Consider the following 20,843-nt stretch of genomic DNA (forward strand, 5'->3'; position numbering starts at 1 on the left):
CGAAGGCAGGAATAATATGAACATATATTTTTAGCAGCAGCAAATTATTTCTCTTACAGAAGGAATATTTCCATGCTGGGCTTTTTCCCTTCCCTTATCACAGATTGTATATTTAGAGCGTGAGAACTCTACCTCGCACAAACAAATGCTGCCAGGCCCCTGTGCTCAGCGAGGGATCCGCTTCTGGCCTCTCTGACGTGCCCCTTTTTTGGACAAAACCCCCCATCTTTGCTCCGCAAGTGGGAACTGTCAAAGGGAGAGCTGAGTTTGGGACATTATGTGGAAAGGAAGGGAAAATGCACTCCAGAGAGTTATCAATCAGCACGTTTGTTGAATCGTAGCAGCAAGCGACTGAGCTGTAGGAAACCCGGGGCAGACCCTGAGCGCTGCCACAGCGACAAGCAGCTCCTCTGGCGCGACAGCACAGGCTTCACCGCTTCCCCTCTGGCTGCAGGTGCAAGCAGGGATCCCGAGGGACGGCTGGAATGGTTGGGGACATCCCAGGGCGATCTGGCTGCTAAAACACATTGTACTTGCCAGTGGAGAGTCTCACCCAAAGAGTGGCTTTACAGCCCGTGCTGCACAAAGCTCATGAATGAAAGGCCACGGGTGCTTAAACCCCCTTCTCACCATGTATGCCATTGCCAGGTTAACGGAGTGGGGCATCAAACTACCGTTTTCACTCTGCTTTCCCATCTCTTGCACACTGGAGGCTGTGCAGCCCTGCCCCGCCTCCCCGCCTGCCTGGCCACTGCTGGGAGCTGCTCTCTGGCAGGGAAGCCGCAGCCAGCCGGGCAGCCCTGGGTCGCAGCTACGGAGGCTTCTCATTCCTAGAGAGGAGGCTGATTTCACAGGCCGACCGTGGCAAACATCTCTGCGATTTTTGCAGTTTGTCATGGATGAGCCATTAGGAACTGCTGGATCTGTGCGCCCTGCTCCGCAAGGAAGCGAGACGGCACGATTTCTCCTGGCTGCCGAGGCCCAAACACTCCCCGTGGCCCCTCTAACGCAGATTTAACGCATTTCAAACAAAAATGCATCAAATGCCGTATTTCCACATCGAACATGGGGATTTCACGGTCTGGGTGACTTTCATGACATCGAGATTGATACGGACTCTTAATCATAGGTAACAGTTGCTGGGTGAAGCCCCAGGGCGAGGTCTTGGTGTCTCAGATGCCCACCTGCATTTGCTCCTCTCAGCTTTGCTCTGTTTATTTTCCCCACACCTCTGCACGAGGCATCCACCCTCCCACCGAGAATGAAATGTCAAGTCATTGGGCTTTTTGCAAATCATGGCACTGTGCCTTTTGACCTGCACCAAGATAACTACAACAGCAGCATGGGAACGGAAATGAATCTGACTGGCTAAATACTCATACTTTGTGGTCAGAGGCAGTGTCGTGTAGGCAAAGCTTGCAACGAGTGGCTTACACATTCAGGAGCTCCCACAGTGGTACACGCACAGCTATTTCAGAGGAGAAGTGATGCACACCAAGACAGGGTGGGGTTTACCTGCAGTCAGATGTCCAGGCTCTCGCCGCCAGCCTGTGCCAGTGTGACATCCTGGCAGGCACTGCTGGCAGGGAGCGTGGCGATGGGCAGGTGAGGCAAGGCTCAGGGTGTCTGTGAATCCTGTCTCACACATGAAGTTTGGAAGATTTACACATCCCCACCTGTAAACTGCTTTTCCTACTCTGTCCAGTGCATACTTGAACGTTCAGGAAAAGAATGGCTTATCTTGGCATGTTAGCATTCCCATTCTTAATCCACTTGATCCTAATTTCCACCAATTAACAGGGATTTTCCCAGCCATGAGTTATACCAATGCAATCAGAAACAGCTGCGAATGTGTCACCTCCAAATTCAGATCCTGACCCTGCATGTCCTTGACGCCTGGTCTGTCTCCAGAGGACGTTCCCACCTGCCTGCAGACCCAGTGGTGGCAGGATGGGCAGGGCTCTGGCCTGCCTTGTGCATCACCACAGTTCTCAAATCTGGTCTTCTACCATCTGTTTTATTTCTGCTAATGGTCTATGGGTGCAGCTGAGAGAGCACTAGAGGAGTTTCCACACTTGGCAGATGGGCTGGGGCTATGGCAAGGCTCATAGTCTCTCCCATTAATGACTTGGAAGAAGGGAAGAGCAAGGAGAAACAGCACAATCAGTCCATGACCTCCCATAAGGAGCCCCAGACTTCATTCAGTCACCTCTAAGGGTTAAAACGGGTTCAGTCCTCAAGGGACCACACTGACTCCTCTCCAGTTTTGCTCTCAGCAATTTGATCATTGCTCTCAGAGGCACTGACCAGAAGAGGTGGGCTGGAGCCCTTCCCCTGACCCAGCTCCATTGCATGTCCTGATTTCCACCACCCTGCTGAGTCAGGGCCAGCTTTACACCCACAGCAGAGCTCCCCTCACCATGTACTGATGGCCAGAGGCACCTCTGACTCCTTGGCCTGGAAAGGCTCCAGCGGAGGAAATCTCCTTGAAGAGCTGAGTCTCACCTTGACTATCCACCCAGTGCCTCCTCAGAGCCAAAGCATGGTGGGGTGGAGGAGACCAACAGCTCACAGTACAAACCTCCCACCCCCAAAGAGAGGAGGAGAAAGGAAGCTCCCACCTCTGAGCTGCGACAAGACTTCCTCGGTCACCTCCTCCACCCTCCCCTCCTGGCCACAGGCAGAAGGGTTACCACAGCCTGGGCACAGGAGATGCTCTGCGTGAAGCTAGTCACACATCGGGGGGCTGGAAAAGGCAGGGCCCGGATGCAGAAGGTGGCATCCCGCTTCATGGGCCTCCAGCCCCTTCCCCCAAAAGAGCTCAAGCTGCTGCCCTGGCTCATGCATAGGCTTGGGCATTTCTGGAGAGAGGACAGATGGATCTGGGGACTCAGGGGAGCTCTGCACACAGTGATCAGAGACAACAGGCTGTAGTGGTGATCAGAGGGCTTGTCAGGAGGTCCAGGAATTGTCTCATGGAGGGACAGGTCTCCATCAGCCCCAGAAGCCACCTGGCATGGGGAGCCAGTCCCTGGTGCAGCCCTCCGGGAGAGGGTCAGCAGGCGGGAGGAAAATAGAGGAGCAAAGGACAGTTCTCTGCCAAGACTTGTTTCTCCCATGCATGGGGCCAAGATCGGTTGCAATGATATCAGACCCACGTACTGTTCAGAGTTGGCTTGTCTCTGCAGAATACAAACTCTCTGGCACGGAGCTGCACTGCGTGAGGCCGAGCCCAGAAGCTGAGCTGCACCATGTGAACCACTATGAGTGGAAATGAAATCCCATTGAAATCGGAGCACATTCAACACAGTGTTCAAAGCACAGCCATCCTAGAGCCAAGCTGGCAGTGGGGAGAACGAGCACTGGTGTCTCTCACCTGCTCACCAAACACACAGAAAACACTGCTCAGTGGCTCTACCCACCAAGGAGAGGCCCCAGCTCTCGGGGGAGCCCACGAAACGCAGGATGGGCAGAGATGGGCACTGCCTGCTGCTGAAAGCCTGAGGTTCACGGGGGAAAGTCAGAGGCTGGAAAGCTGGAAAGCATTTGCACATGTTTCTCATGAGCTGGATTTCCAAGAAAAGTGGTTTGGTAAGGACCCACAGGCTAAAACTCAAACCCTGGGTTCATCCTGGCAGAGGGATCTATATGATTTGGGCTCCATACAAGCAGCAAGTGGCTCAGGCTGGGCCAGCTGGCAGGATGGTGGGTGCAGGACCGGTGGCTGGCAAAGCAGCCTGGGGCCAGGCAGGTATTTCAGGAATCAAGGAACCCCGACTATTCCTGGCTGAATACCTTACTTAGTCCAGAAAAATACTTCAAATGGGGGTGGGGGGGGAAGCAAGAAGTAAGAGCCAAAAAATGGAAGGGAAAGCAGATGCATGTTTGGGGCAGTATTTGAATTGAAAACTCAGACAGTGGGAGTGTGAAAATGAGATTTCCAGACAGACGCCTTCTCTTCTGTGTGACCAGATCACTGGCTACGGGAACAAACCATCTGATACTGGGAGGTACACATCCATGCACATCTCTCACTGGGTATTTCCAAAATTGCTTTCTGCCCAGTCCCTGCATGAAGGGAGGGTCCTTTCCACTGGCACTACTCTTCTTTTGTTATCTTCTTATTGTGGTGTTATTACCCCAAGTACATTTTATGCCCTTGGGAAGGCAATCCCTGGGCACGTGCTCCAAGAGCCAGGAGGAATGGCAAGTTTTCCCATAAGGACCGTGCCCCCGTGTTGCTGTGGTCACTATGTGAGGCATGAAAGCAAGAGACCTGAACACCCAGCAGAATCACTCAAAGGTTAAACCTGAAAATTGGGGTGAAAACTTCACCCACTGAGAAGTAATGGGAAAGTTTTGCACCGTGCGTGTTGCTTGAGCTGCCCAATTCCCTTGTGCAGGCAGAACTGGTGTTAAAATTCCTGGTGTGAAGGAGAGAAGAGTCTGACCCATCATGCCACTGCTGGCAGTGAGCTCCATCACCCGCAGAGCGGTTGCGCCGAGAATGGGGCAGGAGCAGGCTGGGTGCAGTGCTGAGTGAGGAGGATGCAGGGAGAGCTACCGTTCGGCTGTCCCGAGGCTCAGCAACGCAGCTGTGGTCCAACAGCTGCAACAGAAACCATCTGCCCGCGTGCTGAGCTGGACAAGCAGGAGGAGAGCAGGAAGGATTTCCAAGATGAGAGGGCCGGGAGGGAGGCAGGGTCTCCCATGAGAGGGAGGGAGCTGAGTCTAGTGGAGATCTTCCTGCAATAACCATCGCTGCAGGGCTTGGGTTACCCTGTGGCGGAGAATGGGGAGGTAGGAAGGAGGGGTCAAGTCCTTTGTGAAGAGAGTTCAGAAAGGATCAAGACAGAGAAACGAAGGTGTTAAGAGATAAGAAACAGTCCCTGCAAAAACAGTACCTGGCACGTCTTTGGTGGTATTTTCTGCCACCTAGCTGGCAGAGAGCTTCCAGGCAGTCCACTCTCACAGACGGAAGGGAAAAGCTTAATTCAACCTAAAATAAACAGCTGTGTTCAGAAGCACCTCTGGGTTTGCTTGGATCTGGGGTTTGATTATAGACTGCATAACTGCTCTGTGCACAGATGATCTTTCCTTGCTTGGTATCCATTGTTTCACCTGTCCTACCATGGCAGCAGTTTGATGGATGAATTTAAGGGTCATATCCGGTAGTTCCACTCTGGGTTCTGCCTGCCGCACCACTAGATATCCTTGCTGACATGCAAGTTAGGAAAATCCCATGCAGTCTTCAGCACACAAGACTTCACGGGGAGAGCCACCAAGGGACTATTCTTTCTGAAAGGATGAGAAACTCATTACCACCACAGATGGCCCGGCTCTTCCAGGCCTCTTGCCTAAAATGCCAGTCCAGCAAAGGCCACAGGCTTTATAAGATTACAGCTACTCGAAGTTTATGAGGTTACATAAAACATTTATGGTGGGTGCATTAGTAACACAGTGGCCTATATTTACGGCTGGTGCATGCCTGCTGCAAAGCAGGGGTGACCCCAAGGCTTAGCTGGATCCCATGAGCTGGTATTTGGATCGCTTCCATAGGCGTTAACAGCTGGGCTCTGAGGAGCGGCCAAGGGCTGCTCAGATGTCGTCTCTCCACTCCAGCACCCACCGACAGGCTGCGGTGATGCGCTGAGGGCCCCAGGCAGCCCAGCAACGGGGAGCGTGAAGGGCTGGTCCCAACCAGGATGGCCTGCTGTGCTTGTGCTTCATGGTAGCCTGTGGGAGGTTAGACCTCTTAGCTGGCACAGCTGGCTGTGGCTTTCCGAGCTCTCTCCTCCTAACTGCTGTGCCCAGCACGGTGCTTCTGGCCTCCATCACCTCACATTGCAACAGGCCTCCTTTATGCAGAAGCAAAATTAAAGGGTCACATGGGTAAGGAGAGACATTTCAGAAGGCAAGGACCAGCCTGCACATCTGGGAGCGGGTAGCAGGTGGCAGCAGGAGTCTGCCCAGGCTGGCAAGTCCCTGCGCCGTGGCAGAGCAGGGTGTCTGCACAGCCCCCCTTTGCTCAGGAAGAAGGAACAACAACAGGAAGCGAAGAGAACTCGCTCAGACAAAAGATAAACAGACCAGCTAGATAGTGAAGCCAGAAGTTGCTAATTAACCTCAAATTGCTTCGGAAAGGACTCCAAGTGGAGTGTTCCCTTCTGAAAGGCGAGCAGGCACGGCTGTCCCAAAACATCTGCTGCTGCAGTCCGGCTCTGCCTGCCTGCACTGCAGCCGTGGCTCTCGCGGTAGTTTTTCTCTCGGCAAGCCCTGAGCTGTCCTGGGCATGGAAGCAGAAGCAAGCAACCCAAAAAGGAGCTGCACCTTGCTCTTCGCTCAGCCTAAACCTTGTTTGGGTTCAGCAACGACGGGCTGGAGCCCTTAATGCCTTCCACCAGCAGCAGAGACTCTTTCCTCGTGCTCCCACTGGCACCACGCCGAGCGCTTGCAGAAGGCGCGTGCTTGTGGAAGGAGCTGCATGCATCTAACCAGAGCTCAGAGCAGCAATGCACCCCAAGCAAACCTCCTGTGCTGCAGCATCGCTAAACACAGCAGGAGTTCAGTTAATAAATAAAGCCCTTGACCCTGCTGAGTGTATTTCATATGCCACATGATAAGATTTACAGAAGGGGGCTGAAGCACAGTTCCCTTAGGCAAGGGAAATAAACGAGAGAGAAAAATTAAACCAATTGCTCAAACCCAAGGGCCAGTCAGGAACAATCTGGGCTCCTTAGAGCAGGAAATGACACTCAGCTGAGCATCTGTGTGCGTGTCAGGACAGATTAGGAGCCTGCCAGGAGCTCGACATCAGCTTTACAAGATGATGATGTGCGAGGGCAAGGCTCTGGACACCAGAAGCAATGTTACAAGCACTGCAGCCCCAGAAGCATCTGCCACTATCTTGCAATACAATGTTTCTTCTTTCTCCACTGAACGTCCTTGAAAAATGACACAGGCTGAGGTGGCGAATTTGGCTGCAAACCAGGGCAGGTTTTCAAGTCCAGCATCTGGTGAAGCACAGGGATGTGACACTCCTGCTCTGCCCACGGTGCCAGGCTGCCTCTACTCCTGCCAGATGCAGTTGTGTTTGAGGGGTGAGGGGTAATTCCCATCCTGCATTAGTCAAGAAGAGGTTTTGGCACCAGCTTTAATGGAAATAGGCCTGGCTCTAACACTTCCCTAGTCTGGCGGTCTAGACATGCAAACACATTAAGATTCTGTGTTGTCCCAATATTTTCGGATTAGAAAGGACTATGAATAAAGCCTTCATCGGCAGATGAGTATGCCAGACTACACTTTTCACCATGCAGAGATACTGGGCTGCAGGAAGATAACACTTTTGGATCCAGAAATGCTCCTTTGGGGTGCCCTGTGCTGCTATCATAGAGGCTCCCAAATCTCTAGTGTTTAACCAGGTGACTTGCAATTGCTGGAGAACAACAGCAACACAGAGCTCAACTCGGCGCAGAGCAGCCCCAGGATCCAGAGCACAGCCAAGGCAGGTGCCCTCTGCCACAGCTGCCCTGGAGTGCTGCAGGTGAGATGCCAGCAACACCATCTTCCCAACGTGCATGCCGCCCCTGCCACAGGGAGCTCAGCCGGCCCGGCCGGCGCAGAGCCATCCCCTTACACCACAATGTGACTTACTCTGTGTGTGAGCCACAGGGAGCCTACATCTCAGGACGGGCGTGGGGACTACGCAGAGGAGAGCTGTGCTGCCACCCATCCCACTGGCACTTCTGCAGCTCGGCCAGCCATGTCAGCTGCCTCTTTTTTGGAACACTTGATGATAAGAAGCAGCACAGAGGGCAAAGGGCAATGCAGACCTGCCACAGGGACATGGGCAGCAAACCCCGAAACACACAGAGAATGCTGATTAATCAAAAGGTTTTGCTTTTTGTCTGTTCTTTCGACTTCGAACACAAATCTTGATTATTTTGCCCTGAAAGAAAGCTTTTCCCTGCAAAAGAGTTTGGTCATAAAACTCTAAATCAGTGCAAGAGATTACTTTTACCATTCTGCACTGGATTTTCTTTTCAACATCATAACATTTGTGGTGGGGGCTGAATAGTGCCTGCAAAAATAGTACAGCTTTCTTAACCCCTGATTTTCCTTGCAGTAGAAAGGAGTCTTAGAAAGTTCAATCCAGCTGCTTTCCACTGTTGTGGTCTCACTTCATGGTGTGTCACAGATGCTGTCCTTCCATTTTCTTTGTGGATTCCCTGGAAACTCCCAAATTCTTGCCTATAAACACATTTTGAGAGCAAGTAAGTCCACATTATGGTAACAGCCTAATGCTTTCAGCTTCTGGGCTTACATCCTGCTGGCTGAGCTCTTCTCCGCTCACACTCAAGCAGTGCAGCATAAGTCTAACAGCAGGAAAACCCTCACTGTGAAATGACACTTGGGCGCTGAGCCTCAGCAAATCCTTAAGAGTTGTAGTGGACTCACAAGTCGTTTGCTTTATCGCAGACTAAAATCCCTCTTAACAGTTCTTCTGAAATGAGTAAGAACATATGAACTTATTTCAGCACAGAGTCAGGCACCTGGACCTTCCCACCGAAGTAAAGGTCCCTCTTACCTACCTCTTACGTGAACATCTCAAAGCATTGAGTGGGTCACAGGGGCTCTCCCAAAAGCTGGTGCAGAGAAACAGGGACCTGCAACAGGTGACTCACATCACCATGTCCCTCAGGACTGGTGGAAGCAGCCTTGGAGATACCTGTGTCTCTTCCAGGAGCTCACACCAGCTGCCTAATTGTTAGGACTCCAAAGTTTGGGGACATGTATGTCACCACAAGGATCCTAGAGCTGCCACTCAATGTCAAAGGGAGCCTCTGCGCTGACTTCAAAAGAACGTGAGATGAGCCCCAAGAGAGAAACATTTCATGTGAGCACTCACAGCCCTTTTCTATATTCAGATCAAACTAATGTCAATCCTGTATCAAACCCAGGGACCCCCAGAGGTCCTTTCTAACTTTAAGTGTTGAAGGATTCCGAATAATTTTCCTCTTTTACTTGTTAAAGCCTTTTGGGGACAAATATACTGAGGTTGTCATCATCAGTAAGACAGGCAAATGTTTTACACCTTTACGTGGGCTGAGGTACAATATCTTGCTGGGATGGCTAGGAGCTGGAAGAGCTGCGCTCGGCCCAGACTGGAACGGCACCTGCAATGGTCAATATGGGCCCTTCATCTCGTTTGCTATTGCACAGTCCTGAAATATTTGGTGTGATTTTGGGAGTATAAAACAAAACAAAAATCCAGAGTGACAATTTAACAAGGACAGTAAAGTGATAGATAATGGAAAAATTACCAAACTCTGCAGAGGTAATATATATGGGAAACTGGATGCCCCACTTGTGAAAGAAGGCTTGGACACTTAGGATGACCACTGAGCTATTAGCACAATTTGCCTATAAACGGACTGTGACTGAACATCCAAACTATTCTGATTCCTATGATTAACATAAGATATCAAAAGCCCATCGGATTTTAAATGCCCTAAAAATATTTTAAAGCTTTCTATGATAGTGTAAACACTCCCAACAACATACCCATCTTCTATGCTAACCTGTTCTCTCCTACCCCCGCAACTGAGACCAGTATGTCCTATTTGCCTCTGAGAGTTGCAGGCACAGGAATTTAAGGATTTACTGAGGGAGGTTTCTAAAAGCCGCCCTGTCCTTTTCTCCTGGGGTATACCACAACACTGGTGAAACATTATCCAGCATTTGATAATCTTGCAATTAAAAAAAAAGGCACTAAGAAATGAGAAAGCAACCCAATATCTGTCATAAAGCAATAATTGATTGTGCAATCTATGGATGAAGCTCAGGTAAACGATTTGGGTATTTGACAACTAAGGAAGAGAAAAGGTTGAATGTGAACAGTCCCACTGGCTGAGAACATTCTCACGCCTGAGCAGGGATGGGAATAAGTCTCAGTATGGCTCACAACTGCAATCACTGCTTTTCTTGCTGAACTTCACTTTCTTTTATTTAGAAAAATAACTAAGAAATTACAGCAAGGAAAAAAGCAAACAAACAATCCTTGACTTAGAAAAATCACAATGTCATGATAAAGTGAGATAACAAATGGTGGAAAAGTTATTGTATTAGCTTTGATGAGAGCCCATACATGTTACACGGCAAGAAAAACAAATGACTCCCTCTCAGATGGAAGAAAATGTTTCTTCTCAGTTAGAGAAAGAAAAACACAAAGCGGCTCAACTGCATCCCTGAAATTGTGCAATTTACTTTGCATATTTGGCAGCAAAAGTAGAAGAAGCAGTTTATAATCCAGGGTTTTCACACAAATGACAGGTTCTTGGTTCTCGAAGGAGTATTTCATTTTGGTATGCTTTTTTAATTAACATTCTAATAGTACATTAGAATTAAAGGAATACCATCAACTTAAAACTTGCATAGCTGATTGAGCATTTTTAATGACTAGTGTCACACCAATCCATAAACTGACTGTAATTGAAGCAGATTGGAGAACCAGCACTTCCCTGGGTACTTTGGGGTTCCTATGTATAACTGAACCATTTTCTGTACACCTAATTTCTCTGCGTACCTTTGTCAGGCAGTTTCCCCCCTTCATGCAGCAACAGGGGACAAGACTTGAAAAGGACCAGGTAGCAATCCATCCTAAAGCTGTGGATGGGCAAGGGTTGCATGCAATAGCTGGGGTTTGGTTTTCTTTAACCATTTCATTATAAAGATGTGACTTGCTGTACAGTTGATTGTTTTTAAATGTTGATCTTAACTGCATTAAGGTGGAAATTATGTATAAAACAACCTGTAAAGTTCCTTTTTCTGCCCCAAGAGTTGGTTCTGTGTTTCAAGATACAGAACAGCCAGTGTGAGACTGAAAAGGGCACTATCTGCCTGCAAAACCAGTTCAAAATTGGTGAGAATCTCCCAAAGAAAGTAGTTTTTTGGAAAGGAGCTGTACCAGGCAGCTCCCCAGGCAGCTATCGAGGCAGCAAAGGGAACCAACTCTGCTGCCTCCAGAATGGAAGGAAAAAAAACCCATGAGGGAAGTGAAACTGTGACAATTTTTAAGTCCTAGGGACAGAGTCCTATGACTGGGCACAGTCCTGTGTCACATGAAAGGTGTGGGAAAATGCTGAAGCGTTGGTTACACTCACATTTCTAGCTTCAAAAATAGCCTGAGAACCAAACCATTACTTCATAGCTGTGGCAGCTTCCATGCGCAGCGCTGCCAGGAGGGTCTGCTGAATCCCAGCCCGACCGGTGCAGGCAGGATCCCTCCTGCACACCTAGCCAGGGCACCGAAACGTTAATTCTGCTCCTGTGCTAGAGAAACAGCCCTGATTTACACACAGACTTAAAACCCAGGCCTAAGTGTTTGGCTGGAACTATAAGTGAATTTAAGCTTAGAGTTAAACCTTGAAGACATCCTGGTGACTAAGGCATTTTCCAATTATCTCATCCAGCGTATCCAATCGCTGCACCGACTTTATAAACTAAATGAAACCACACACAAATTACACTAAGAACAACATTTAACAGGGCTGCCCTTTGCAATGCTATCCAGGTTTATTCTGTTTACAACTCTGTTTACTGCCCTAATCTCCCCAAATTACCCAGTCTCCAACATGAGACGTAAATAGGCAGAAATTTGGCTACTGGTTCTGAGGACAAGAATTTTTTTTTTATGAGTTCTGATGGAGTTAATAAGAACAAAACAGATTTTTTTTTTTTTTTTTCAGAATTGGCTGGGCTGCTGGTGCAGAGGGTGACCTGTCAGAGACCATCCAAAATCCTTCAAAAGGTGTTGCATGTCTCACCGTCACAGCTCAGCACGCTCTGCATCTGGCTGAGGCTCACAGCTTCGCTGCCTTGGGAAGACACAGGTTTCTAACTCATATAAATCTTCCCGCATGGCTGAAGCTCACCGATGTCCCACCTGGATGGAGCCCACCAGAGCATCATGCACAGCCTGGGGAGAAGCAGGACCTCGTGGTGCACAGCAGCACCTTGCACCACTCTCGCTCCCAGCGGCACCCAGCTTCATCTCCCCTCCAGGTAGGGCTGACGACTCTGTGACAAGCACAGGAGACCCAACAGCTCATACCAAACAAGTGCTGCGCTGGTGTCAGGCCAGGCACATGCTATGACAAACAGTCAGTCATCTCCAAAGAAAAGATGGGAAATCTCCAGCAAATATAACAAACAACACAACTACCTGCACAAACTAGCTGGGCTGCTCAGCCCCTGTGCTCATTGCCAAAACACCAAGGAGGTGCAAGAAACCTCTTGAGAAACCCTTGCTGCGTGCTGTGGTAGAGTGGAAGGGAAGCGAGTCCTGTCCATCTGTCAAGCACTGACTACCTGTTGCACTCTCGTTGGTGTCCCACTCACCCTGACAAGCCCTATAGAGCTGTCACTTGCAGGTAGCCACAATACACTTCTGGGCAACAGTAGCTCCTCTCCTCTGCGGTTCTGCTAGTGGTGACTGGTCCTCAGCATTAGTTTAATGCTATATAGGCTTGTCAGCCCTACGGAGATTTTACCCTGCCCTGCACTTATGGTAGCAAGAGCTGTACAGCACTCCAAGAGCAGAAGGAGAAAGAATCCCCAAAACATGATGTGCATATGACCCTGCTCCCATCCGCTCATGTGCCACCCTGGCCACGGGTGCAGGAGGGATGCTCTCCATACACCAATCAACGTAACACGTTGCAAACTGAGTGTCACTGTAGCAAGGGCAGAGGGGACTACAGCACTTACACTTTGTCACAGTGCCACAGTCTGCACTGATACCTGTGCTCACAGTGGAATGAAAGTGAAGGGGGGGCTTTAAAGATAGCAAGAACATCCATAAATGCATGCAAAAAAATAACAAGAAAATATAAAACCAGATGCATTCATATACCTGCCACACAGTTTAGCTACAGTAGGGTCACATCCAGTGTCCCCAGGCTGCTTCTACATGAGCAAAGTGACAAGGAAAAAGGGAATAGTGAAGAAACTACTGGTTCTGCCCCCAAGGGTACTCTGCTCTCTGAAGGCTCAGGTCCATGTCAGTCTTCGTCCCCTTTTTTTGTCAGCTCAGGGTGTTCTTCCACCCAGCCCAGCACACACTGCTCCCATGTTTCTGCTGACACAGCTGTTTGTTGACTGATGTGGTAAACCAATTCAGTGAACTTGTTTGTGTTGCATGTAACCTTGCAAAAAGACAAATTATTTGCACTTCACGTCTTTTTTCAATCTTTTTTTGCATGCTTTAAGTAGCTAAATGTAGTTTGCCTTTTTTCCATTGCTTCAGCTGCCTGGTGGCGGTGAGCACCTGCTTATTAAACATAATTTTCCAAGGTAGGTTTCTAAAAGTTCTTTTGAAAAATATGATTCTTTAAAAGCTCTAAAAAAGGCAACAGCATTTCCTCTTCAGAAGAGCACAGTAATAACTGAAAAGGTGACTCCTGCTAGAGAAGAGGAGCAGAGACAACACTGACGCTAAATGCAACCACCTCGGAACTCAAACAACAGCTGAATGGGAAACACACAGCAAGGACCGGGCTCTCAGTGGCCTCAGACTGTCCATCCTTGTGACAGTGTGACAGGGGCCAGTGTGGCTTTGCAGGTATTTTTAAAGTGCATCTGAAAGCAGTAAGTGCCGATGCTTCCTGTGACAGATGAGTTTGTAGCCAGACAGCTCAAGGCTGGCCACCAGCAAGTGCTCAGGTTCTGGTAGCCCACAGAGGTCAATGTACTTTTGTTTCCCTCTGTCTACAAAGGAAGAGCATGAGGAAAGATGCACGTACTGATACCGTCTGAAACGCAACAACCCAAAAAGAGGGCAGAGCCGCAAGGGGACTGAATGAATGGAGGCTGGTGAGCACGGACATTATTAGACAGCTCTCCACTGCTTTCATCATTTCATCATTTTAAGGCTTTATCCTGCTGCTGCTGCTTACAGTGGCAAGGGTCCGGGTGACATGAAGAAGAATAAGTGTCCTTCTCAGACTGATGACCTCCATCCCTTGAGGCTAGAGGCTCCTGGAGCTCAGGAGCTGGATTCTGTATTTTTCCCATCTCTTTGTGGTTGGCATGTAAGAGATGGCTCCACAGGTTGTGAGTTCCCTTGTTCTGTCACCTCCATCTCTGGGTCTTGTTTTTCCTAGACATCCAAGCTCTGAACCAAGCACTGTATGACGTTTAACACATGGGCATTCAAAATGAGGAAGGGTGATGAACAGTGAGTAACTCTTTTTCCAGTGATCTCATCACTATGGTTAAAAAGGGGAACTCAGATAAGCTTTGTGGTCTAATACATAGAAATACCTATATTCCTTAGAAATAGAGTTTTGAAATTCATGTGCAATGGCACACACAATTTACATGTACAGATGCCATGACTTGTTGCTCAAATCAGGTCTCTGCATTCAGAAATTCTTTGTTAATCTGGATGTCTGTTCATGCGTGTATTCAAATTCCTAGTGCGTGTTTGCACTTGTTACAGTAACTGCATGCAGGAATCAGGCACACCTTGTTTGTACCTCTTTACCCAGACAGTTGCATATTTGGCATGGCTGTGCAGTCCAGAGAGCATTTATGAATGAATTAAACCACCTGACAGAATCAAATGCTTGGGGAAAGGACAGGCAAGTAGAGTTCTGCTTGTATCACTTAACATTAAAAATACAGAAAATTGATGTCTTCCAGCCTTGCCTCAGCACACGCCGATTAGCCTTTTCCCCCCAAGGATGCTGAACGGACTCCTGTCACTCCAGAGCTGCCAGAACACAGTACCTGCAGCGCAGGAGTTAAATGAAAAACTCTGCATGCATTGACCTAAACTGGCCTCATTTATTCTAGTATCATAATTCTTAAAGCTAACTATTGCCATAATTACTTCCATGTATCTATCTCATTCCAACAGGCTACTCCTCCTTCTCAGCCAGTAGTCCTTCTCAGAGTCACTCACTGAAATTCCAGATAATTTAATTTCAAAACCAATTAATTATATGTAATTAGAGGAATTTCTACAACCATTCCCTTTATTGGATGCACAGGAATGATCTGTAATTCATCTCCACTGATAGTGCCCCTGAAAAGGCTTTGAAGGACTTTCCAAGAGGAAAAAAAGTTCCATCGAGACAGATTTGCCTCCTTTTTTCCCCTCTTTTATCTAGGGAAAACACCTAACATGAACACAGGGTCTTCAGTTCCGAGTACAGGCAAATTTAGAGTTTATTTCCAGCTTCATGTCAGAAACAAGACTGAGGACGTTTCAGTCACTGCTAGTGAAACTTTCTGTGTTTCTTAAGAGCTGTCGGTGAAACAGGGTGAGCACAGTTTGTGTCTCAACTCGCCCAACAGAAACCAGCAGATTTGTTCCTTGCCCCACTATGGCCAGCAGCAAGACTGATGTGACCTCAGGCAGAGAGCAAGATTTTTCACAAAATACTTCTATCTTAAGAACTCAGACCCATGTAGGTCACTTTCCTAAGCACGACAGCTCATACCAAGCTCATCTGCATCCCCCAAACCTCGGTGCCTCTGGGCTTTCCCCACAGCCCTGGTTCAGAGACCTACTGGAATTCAAACTCAATGAATTCAGCCCAAATATTTTGTATTTTCAAAAGCACCCGGGGAAGTTTTACAATCCAGTGAGAGCTGACTTACGTCCACTGTCCTAAGGCTTGCTGCCTTGCAAAATCTTGCCCTTGTATCAGAGGAAGGTGGCCTCTTTCCAAAAGAGAGGCTTTATCTGGGCCAGTGCCAAGGATGAGATGGGATGCCTTGCTGCCGCGATGGTGGTTACCAGGTTCTTGCCTGCAGAAAAGCGGTTCACGTTGGAAAAGGAAAGAGAAGCATCGCTGGCAAAGGCAAGAGCAGGGCCTTAGGCAGCAGGTTTCTGGGCAGCTATTCCTGCCGCAGCATCAGCATACCCTATCTGCAAGACCTCTGGGTAACTGTATATTGGCCTAGCGCAGGTATAGCAGCACTTCGAGCTTTCTCTGGGTGTGCAGGCACTTGTATTACTTGGGGGCAAATGTCTGCGGATTATTTAATTCAAATGACCAAATACACCTCACATAGTATTTTACATCATTCCCCATGTGAATCCTCTTGCTCTGCAATTTGGCAATTACTGGCAGACAACTTCTGGGAAACAGATTTTAAACTTTAGGGCTAAAACCAAGGTAATCTGTATTAGCTCTGAAGTAAAAGTTTTTCTGTCCAGCAGGTCAGATTTTTTTTTCACACTGGTTTTACACTAGCACAGTAGCAGCCTGTGCTACGGAGCCATCCGTACCTTCAGCTAGAAGAGCGTTAAGTCCAGTATTAGTATATACAGGCAATTTGACTTTTCTGTGTAAAACAGAGTACTACTGTCACATGCCTTAGCTTTCATGCAGATTTCTTCTGAATGCTTTGCAGTCCTCTTTCCTATTTTGATAAAAGAAAGTTACTTTCAAAAGTAAAGGCCTATAATTTCTGGTGATCTAAACAGATGTGACTTGACAAAGGGGTCCATTGTAGGGCCATGTTAGTGCTTTATTTTTTAATGATGAAGGCTTTAGTTGTTTGTTATGGTGAGAAATAGTTTCCCCTGCAGATAGCCCCTTGAGAAATTCATGAGAGAAAATCCAGACTGTGAAAAGTATGGCTTGTGAGGAATTTGAAAAAACATGACAGGGGAAGCAAATCATCGTGAAAATCCTATTACAGAAAGCCTGGGCTCATGACCACCTCCAGTCCTAAGTTCATCCTCCCTGACTCCAGGTGAGCTGTCTCGCTGTCGTCGGCATGATGGCTGTCCACAGGAATCAGAAACATCATTCAGCATTTCTATCCTTCTGCTATCTGGAGACCCACAAAGCCAGGCTCTCACTGTGTCTGCTGCTGAACCTACACAGAGGACGATGGTCTCAAGCCAAAGACAAAACAACATGCAAATGAGTGAAACCATGGGTCAAGGTAAAGAAGGAAGAACTGGCAAAACAACCGACCGCCATTGCGCAATTCTAGCTAATCAGACACAGACACAGATGCAAGCTGCTCATGAACACTTTAGAGAAGTTTACATTTCAGCTGGGTTTTGCAGCTGGATGGTGATGGCTTTGCATGCAAAGCTGATTTCTCCAGAGTACAGCTCCAGAGAGGGGTAACCAGTGTAGTGCCTCTGAAAAGCTCCAGTTTCTGATCCATTTTCAGGTTTGTTTCCCTTCTTCCCAGGCTTCTTTCCATGCACATGTTAAAGTGCTCTGCTGTACTGTAATTGAAGTATATAGTTGAGTAAGTTTCAGTTCTCATTTAAGACTTCATTTTTTTAAGATAGCAGAATAGCTTGGGTTCATGTTAGAACAGTTTTAAGGCCTCCAGCATCAAAAATAATCTGTCATAAATTTAAAAATACCAGCTTTTCAGAGAGGAGATGTGAAATGCCAAGAGATTTCACACACACAAACAATTGGAAGATTGGGCTTCAAGTTCTATTTGCATTTTTTCCATGGTTACCTAACGCTGGACACAGCAATCTGATCTGAATCACCTCGAGACTTTTTTCTAATGCTCCCTCTGAAGTATGGTCTCAGCATCCCTCAGAAGACCACACGTTTCCTTGCCTACTGCAGGAGGTTGTTACAATGGCAGGGTCCCCAGCACACCGTGCTCGAAGCTCTGGCTTTTGCACGGCGCTCTTCAAGAGCTGACCTGCAGCCGCGGCTGGGTCTAGCTACCACTCTGCACCAGTAGAGATGATCTCGACACACAGCGAGGGAGAGGAGTGCAAGCACAATGAATCCACAAAACTGCCAGCGTGCAGGAAATTGGCCAATTATCCAGCACTGACTTTTAGCAGAACCCGTACAAAAGAACCTTTATGGATGAGATGATCACAGGAAAAGAAGGAGGCGAAGAATGGGGGAAATGAACAGCGTGGTGAACTACAGTCAGGTATTTATGATCATTCTCTGAAAGGTTGTTTTTAGTCCAGCTTATAACTAGTGACTGAATGTCAGGATTATTTAGGAGAACTTGTTAAAATAAGCAAAAAAATAGTTGGTGGATAAAACCGACAATGCTTCTAAATCACAACAAGAAGTAGTCAGCAGCTTTGCTTAGTGTAAGGACTTGCATTCTTCCCAGCTGTCTTTCTCTTGCACACCATGGCAGCCACAGGACAGGACGAGGGCAGAAGTGGTGTGCTCACCTCCTGGTGTAAGCTTATCCTCCTCACCGACGGTCCTGTAGGACCACTGGCAAACTCTTCATGGGATGTTCAGGGTCCGTCAAACCTCAGCACACAGATTTAAACTGGAGCGAGACGCATCAAAATAGTAAGAAAGGGATGGAGAGAAGGAGGTCAAGTCTCCGCAGCTAGCAAAGATGCCCCAGCCCTACGCAGACAGGCCCCAATTATGCCGCTGCTTGGCTAAAAATAATTATCAGAAAATATCCATAGAAAAATTCCTTTTCCTGTCTGATATTGTAAATACAAGTTCAACACAGGAAACTCCACAGGGTAAGATGGTTTTGATGACTTCCAGCCGTGTATACACTCTGCAGACTCACTTTCCAAGCAGCCTATTATCACTGTGCAGGCAGCTCATTTATTTGCTGAGAATTCTCATTTAAAAAGCTAATCAGTCAAGATTTATTTTCCTCTGATAAGGCACAGGAGGGTACTGCTAAGGTTCTGGCTTCTGCTGGTTGTCAAGGTTCTTGTCTAGCGGTTAATGTCAAACTAACACCACGACAGGGCTCTAACACATCACTTCTTCAGCTGGTGTGTCCTGGAGGTCTCCCTCCAGAAACTGGGGCTTTGCCACCAACATTCCCACAGGCCATGAGATGGATCATCTCACTGCCTCGGTTTCTCCAGCAGTAAAAGTGGGCTCTTCCAGCCAAGTAGTCAAAAGCATGCAAAGACAGGTGTCCACAACTATCAAGAATTGTCTGAGTCTTTAACTGAAGGTGGCATCACATCTGTCCAGAGCATCTGGAGCTGCCACATGAGACAGGATTTTGGGACAGCAGATTAGGGTTTGTACATCCAACCTAAAGCCCTTTTTCCCTATGCTGGCCCAGATGACACTCTTACCCAGGGGGAAGCAGTACCAGGACCCTGTCACAGCGGCTCAGCCCACTCTGGGTTAGGAATGAGTGGCAGCGAGGAGGCGCAGAGCTTCCCCACACAGAGCCTGGGCTTCACGAAGAGCCGAGATCATCATTGGCAGATGTACCTTCCCCAGGGCCTCGAAATCTCTGTCAGCAAACAGAAAGCAACTGGAAGGAAAAAAAAAAAAAGACTAAGCATGCCTGTATTTGAAATATGCTTTGTTTTCTTTTAAAAAATCCAGGATCCCATCCAGTTTGAAAGAGGAGGCGAGCACTGAAACAAGCTCTTTGTTTTTTGCATTAGTTCAAGAAGAAAACACTTTTTATATACTCCTCTGAGGTTGAAATACTGCCTCTAGCCCCCACTTCTGGCACGCAGGGAGGTCACAGGTACTGCTCTCAGAGCTGCAGCAAAGCCGCAAAACAACCCCTGGCCCAGCAGCCCCTCTCGTTAACCCTTCCCAGCCCGCATGGGGGGCATTCCCCCACACCGCCACCTCCGGTGGTGCTCCCGTCCCTCGTCTGCCATTTTGGCCCCAGCGTGGTGGCTGAAGGACCTGCCACCCTCACCTGGGTGGCACCTCCCTCTGCCTGATGCAGGGCCAAGAGCCCCTCTGCCCCCCCAGGGTACTGTGGCCCTTTGAGCTCTGTGGGGAAACACGCAGAAATAACAGTCTAACAGGGAGGTCAGGGTGAACTGGGGGCTTTGTGGGAAAATTGTATGACATTACCGCCACCACCACCAGCAAGGACATGTGAATGGAGTCCTATGGTGACTTTGAGGCTGCAGCGCTTTGTGGCATGGGGACAGGGTCCTGGTGGGACAGGCTCCTGGTGGGACAACAGCTCACGTCTTCATCTCCTTCCACTGCCACCCCCAAGGAAGACCCCAGCCACCACCCGGCCGACGCTGGGGAGCCATCTCCAGGGCAGCGCTGAGGAGGCTCCATGAACGGCAACGGCTCTGTCAGCACACCCAGTGCCCCTGGCAGCTCTCTCCTCATGCCTGCTGCTCTCTGAAAACAGGCAGGAACTCCCCAAAACTCAGAGAGCCACCAAAGAGTAGCCAAGAGCTTCACTCAGCACTGGCGGGGTCTGAAGCCCCTCGAGTGAAGCACTGCCCTTCACCAGCCTTGGCCTCCAGCGCTCCCCAAAACTGCCCGAGTGGTTAATTCCCATCTGCAGATCACCTGGGGCTGGGTGCCCTCTGCCCAGAGCAAAAAGATGCTGTTTTATAATAGTCTGCTCACCGAATCTGCCATCACGCAAACAGCATGGCAGGCTGCACCTGGCACCAGTGGAGGGGTAATTACTGTAATTGCTGAAGGCATAAACTCGCTCCCCATTTTCTCTTGGCTGCACCAACGACGCAGGTTGAAGCGTGGAAGGGCGAGTGCCAAGTGTTATGGTGTGAAGCCATTTTCCATTTAGAGCTCTTGTTTTTCATGGCTTATAAGTTACCACTCCCCCGCCTCCATTCCTTTGGGTTGAGATTTGTCATGCTTGTTCTTAACCCAGTGGAGAATTTCTTTACGAAAGTTCAATAGTATAAGTAGCAGCAATTACTCATCTGGCTTTCGTCATGGAAGATAACAGATATTCACAGAAAGTTGCCATCTCTGTGAGGGAGGTGGCAGAATAGAGGACTTCTGCCCCACAGCCTGGCAGAAGCACAATCCAGCATGCCCCAAGGTTTTCCAGGAGTAAATTCAGCAGCAATTCCCGTACCCAGACAC

At 48.5% G+C, this 20,843-nt stretch overlaps 1 protein-coding gene across 24 annotated transcripts in view; it reads right to left on the minus strand.

Annotated features, from left to right (window-relative positions):
- Positions 1–20,843, minus strand: part of EXD3 (exonuclease 3'-5' domain containing 3) — a 296,945-nt gene that overhangs the window by 90,390 nt on the left and 185,712 nt on the right. The window contains exons 21-22 of one of the 24 annotated variants that reach the window (XR_012654087.1): positions 18,200–19,275; positions 9,975–17,260 (exon numbers count right to left, since the gene is read on the minus strand). The exons of 22 other annotated variants lie outside the window; for them this stretch is intronic. Coding sequence is in view for 1 of the 2 variants with exons in the window: in XM_075054972.1 (XP_074911073.1) it covers positions 19,258–19,275 (18 nt within the window). In the remaining variant the exon portion in view is untranslated. Of the gene's footprint in view, positions 1–9,973; positions 19,276–20,843 lie in introns of those variants that run through there. One more of the 24 variants, XM_075054972.1, reaches the window with a different exon arrangement.

Source organism: Buteo buteo, chromosome 23 (genome assembly GCF_964188355.1).
Source record: "Buteo buteo chromosome 23, bButBut1.hap1.1, whole genome shotgun sequence".
Taxonomy (NCBI): Eukaryota; Metazoa; Chordata; class Aves; order Accipitriformes; family Accipitridae; genus Buteo; species Buteo buteo.